Below are 4,570 nucleotides of genomic sequence, written 5' to 3'. Positions count from 1 at the left end.
GGACTACCTGCGGATTCACACGTTGTCCCGAAGCTTCAGCTTCGGCAGGAGGCAGAGAGTGATCAGGCTCAATGGAACCTGAGGGGGGGAGAGAGGGGTTATTGGAGGCAAGGGGCCCTGATTGAGAGGAGGCACTGCCCAAACCCGTAGTCACCTGAACTTTGCCAGCTTGACCCGTAGGAGTCGGTTGTACTTTCTGAATAGAAGGATGGGGGTCAGAAGGACATCGGCGATGTGATGCGGTCTTCGGAGTAGAAGAGGAGGGGAGAGCGGCCACCGCAGAGGGAGGAGGCGGGCCTAGGATACTGGGCGAAGTGGGGACCGAGGAAGATCTCAGTCGAGGAGGCATAGTCGTGTGTGGGGATTTGGTCAGTGGCTTGATTTTCCAGGTCCGCAGTGGGCCGACCAGGGGAATTTGGAAAGCCGGCCGGCAATGGCCGACCGGTGTGGAGGGGATGCGGGGGAGATTGGTCGGATCCACACAATCTCGATGGCTAGGGTTGGTAAAGTTAGAGAGAGGGGAGAGTATTTTCTCTCTCTAACCCCACACCAAGTGAAAACTTGACCGTGGATTTCAACGCCATGGCAGTGAAAATTAACCAAATACAAAGCATTGAAGCCATAACCATAGTCAAAAGAGCCGTTATACCATTCAAACGCCTAGAGAGAGAGAGAGAGAGAGAGGACCACCATGAATGACTATTAAAAGGAGGAGAAGAGGGAAAAATACGGAAATGACCTTCGGGCCTGAGGGAGACCGACGGTGGGGGCATAGCCATGGAAGTCGTGAGAGAGAAGGGCATCGGAAACAGCTTGCTGGGCCACTGGTGTTGTGCGGAAACACGAATACGCAGAAGGATCTCCCATTCCCAGTGATATCACTCTCTTCGGGCTCTTGTCTTCTTCCTCGATGCTCTGCATCAGCAGACTCAGTATCCCTTTGATCGTGATTGTGTTCGTCGCTCCATTACTCTCCATCTTTTCTTTCCTTCCGACAAATTGATTCTCAGATTCCTCTCCTGTTTCTGGTTTCTGGGTTTTTTTTATTGCAGAAAGCGGGGATTTTGGTGGGTTTTGTCAGGAGGGAGGAGAAGAGTCGTCGTGAGAAAGAGAGAGGAAGAAAGGAAGCGAAATCTCGTCAGGCTCCACGCCACTCGTTTTCGGATCTTTTTATATGCTCCAGTTATTTATTACTGCACCGAAATAAACATTTTTCTATTTTTCCATATTTAATATTTTATTGAAGCCTCAATAAAAAAAAATCACGTATAGTTTTTAAATATATATATATATATGGATTAGGAAAAAAAAAGGTACGTTGATGAGATAAACATTGCCAACGAACGGGACGCACAAATATTTTTTTTTACCTTTTCTTATTCTATATGTTCGGATCTGACTTCCTTGTGTCCATCTAAAATCGTCAGCCACAAATTTCCTCTTTTAATTTCTTCAATTATCAATATTTTTTTTTGCAGCTTTCGGATCTGATACATGAAATTAATTTCACAATCTATGAGGATAAATCCGAAGATGTTGTGTCCGTAAATAAAATAAGTAGTTCAACGATAAAACTCGCAGAATATTTTTTTATTTATTAAAATCTATGCCCTTTTAGTTAATAATCTATATTTGTGGTAAAATTTCTCAATAAAAAATAATATAATATTTGTATTGAATGTACGTTTATTTCATAGGTACACGTAGGGGTGGCCATTTCGATTATTAACCGAATAATCGAGTCGAACCGAATCGAATAAGACATAACCGTATCCGAATCGAACCCGACATCAAAACCGAACGGTTATGATTTACTTAAACTCGAAAAACCGAAACCGAAACCGAAGCGAACCGAATAAAAAATAACCGAAAAAACCGAGAGAATAACCGACATTTTCTTTGGAAAATTGAACTTTTTACCAAAACCTCCGAACCCGAACCGAAAAATAACCGAACCGAACCGAACCAGAATTTATATAAAAACCGAATGGTTATAGTTTTTCTATAACCGAAATAACCGAACCCGAATATAACCGAACCGAACCCGAACCGAAACCCGAATTGGCCAACCCCTGGACGGTAGACCGTATGTATAGCATATCGAAATCATGTGAAGGAAAATGATCAAGATGACACGTCATAATGGACGAATTTCCGAAAACACGTAGGGGATAAAACCAAAGCCATGCAGATTACTTGCACCACATGCCTTCTCCCACCGTTTACGTGTCACGTTTTCCGTACGCAAGCTTTCTCCATTTTATTTATTTTTTCACATAATTACGTTAACTTTTTCCCGTGAATACAAAATAAAATTCAAAACTATTTATATGTCCCCACAACCCACGAATCAACTTGCCCTTTTGTAATTTAGTCGATTTTGGCAACAATTTCCGAATATGCCAACAATTTAAAAAGTGAAATTTCGATATTTCATATTAGTATATTCTTTTGGTGCTATGACGTTTTAGGGAGTTAGAATTATAGTTGTGGAATACTTGTATATATGTCTTAATTATTTTCGTTTTAATTAGGTTTTCTTTTTCTTTTTTTTTTGTTTGCAAAAACAATCTACCGATGAATATTTTGCTTATATAAGCATAGCATAGCCTTAGATAAACAAAATTAAGAATTATATTGTTATAACTTTTTCAATAAACTCAGAAACTGTATATATTCCTTATATTGTTTGAATTGAGAAAATCGTTGCGAAATTATTTTCGTTTTTTAGCACAAAATATTTTTTTTATTAAATCAATATTTCAATTTTCACGGTCTAAAAAACAAATTTTCAAATGGGGCCGACGAAAAAAAATGTGTGAACTCATGTGAGGTTTTTTGGCGTAAGAACAATTAGGTGAGACTAATGGGCCTACTGCTGAAGACAATATAGGCCCAATAAGGCCCATTGATTCGGAGATTCACCACAATTTTTTCTGATTTTTTAGAATAGTTGGGGTTTTTAGAATTTTTAAAATTTTAAAACTAAAAAAAATAACCAATTAAGTTTTTATAAAGTTGGTTTTGCTAAAAACTCAAAATCCAAAATCCAAAATTCAAAAATCAAAATCCAAAAACTAAAGTAAAAAACTCAAATAAAATTAATATCATTCAAAGCCTTAATGCATCTTTAATACTACCAATACTAGTTCTTTTTTTATTCGAATACAAATTATTCTAATTTCGGTAAAAAAAAATTAAAAAGCAAAATACTATTATGGGTTAGAAATTTATCTTTAGAACGAAAAATTACAAGGGTTATGAATCGAGCTCGGCCTAGTTTTTATCGATGACGTAATATAAATCAAAGCAAAACAATATAAATTTAGTTCAGTTTAATTCGGTTGAATTGGATTTAGTTTTGTTTTTATTGATTTTTTGCCCGTTTTATTGGTAGCAATATTCTCCTTATAATCACAAATTAAAATGAAAATAGTTTTTATAAACAAGTATAAAAGGAGAAAAAATTGATCCTATCAAACAAAATAAAATTCGGCAGAAAATAAAAATAAAAATAAAAATAAAAACCACTAATTAAGCTACTAAACAGAGATTCTGCGGCTATATATGACAAAAAAATCTGACAAGATCTTCTTAATTCTGTTTCTTATACGATAGATCATATTACTCATGCAGAGAAAGACATGAAGAAATATCCAACGGTGTGAGCGTGAGGTATTTTATCCACTCACATATAATTTTCTATCTGAAAATATTTTTTTTAAAAAAAGGAAAAAGACAAATTCATATATATAAATATAGATGAAAATGATTTTGAAGATATGTTGCATCCAACAGCTACGACTTTTTAGCTGTAAGGCTACGAAGGAGGCCGAGATACAACACCAAGAAAGCGTATAGTAAGAAACTGAAGGGTAAAAAGTGAAAACTCAAATCCGAAGAAATTGATATTAAAAAAAAAACATATAATAATATAAACCAATTCATCCCCAGGTGGTAATAAAAAGCTATTGGACCTATTTTTACATTGCACACTCTTCCACTTTACCTCATGAAAAAAAGTTTATTTTTATCCCATCCCTACTAATTGAGCGTCAGATCTAATTAAAAATGATAATATGCTGTAAATTTATAATAATTGAAAAATTTTAAAATAAATTTTTATAAAAAAATCATTTTAAGAAATAAAATTATAGTATTTGTAAAATTGAATCGATATAATTTTTGAAATCTAAAATTTTAAAAAAAATGTATCTGTTAAAATCCAAAATACGCAAGCCCGGTCCAAGTCGAAGTAAGAGTAAGCATAAGATAGTCAACGCAAGTAATAGTATTATTACAATATTTGAACAACTCCTCGAATTTCATACTGTTTTTAATACTGTATAGAATCCCTCCATTATTATTGGCATTATCATTTACTCTCTCTTACACTCCGTCCTTAACCTAACCTTTGTTTTTTTTAAAAAAAAATTAAAAATGATAAAAAAAAATAGCGATTTTTATGTATATGGATCCTCTCATCTATTAAAATATCTTTGATTAACTAATGCTTTTTTTATGTATTGTCGTGATTTTTATGTTGGAGATTATGGACATGGCGTTGAAC

At 34.9% G+C, this 4,570-nt stretch overlaps 1 protein-coding gene across 1 annotated transcript in view; it reads right to left on the bottom strand.

Moving 5' to 3' along the window:
* The window catches only part of LOC104811878 (probable aminotransferase TAT2), a 6,023-nt gene extending 4,858 nt beyond the window's left edge, over positions 1-1,165 (bottom strand). Inside the window, exon 1 of the mRNA XM_010538733.2 lies at positions 740-1,165. Coding sequence (XP_010537035.1) covers positions 740-978 — 239 coding nt within the window. The 5' untranslated portion in view covers positions 979-1,165. The remainder of the gene's footprint in view (positions 1-739) is intronic.
* Between the last annotated feature and the right edge of the window lie 3,405 nt (positions 1,166-4,570).

The sequence above is a fragment of the Tarenaya hassleriana genome, unplaced genomic scaffold (assembly GCF_000463585.1).
Source record: "Tarenaya hassleriana unplaced genomic scaffold, ASM46358v1 Cleome2, whole genome shotgun sequence".
NCBI lineage: Eukaryota > Viridiplantae > Streptophyta > Magnoliopsida > Brassicales > Cleomaceae > Tarenaya > Tarenaya hassleriana.
The sequence above is the reverse complement of the archived record's forward strand: the minus strand, read 5'-3'. Positions and strand labels throughout refer to the sequence as shown.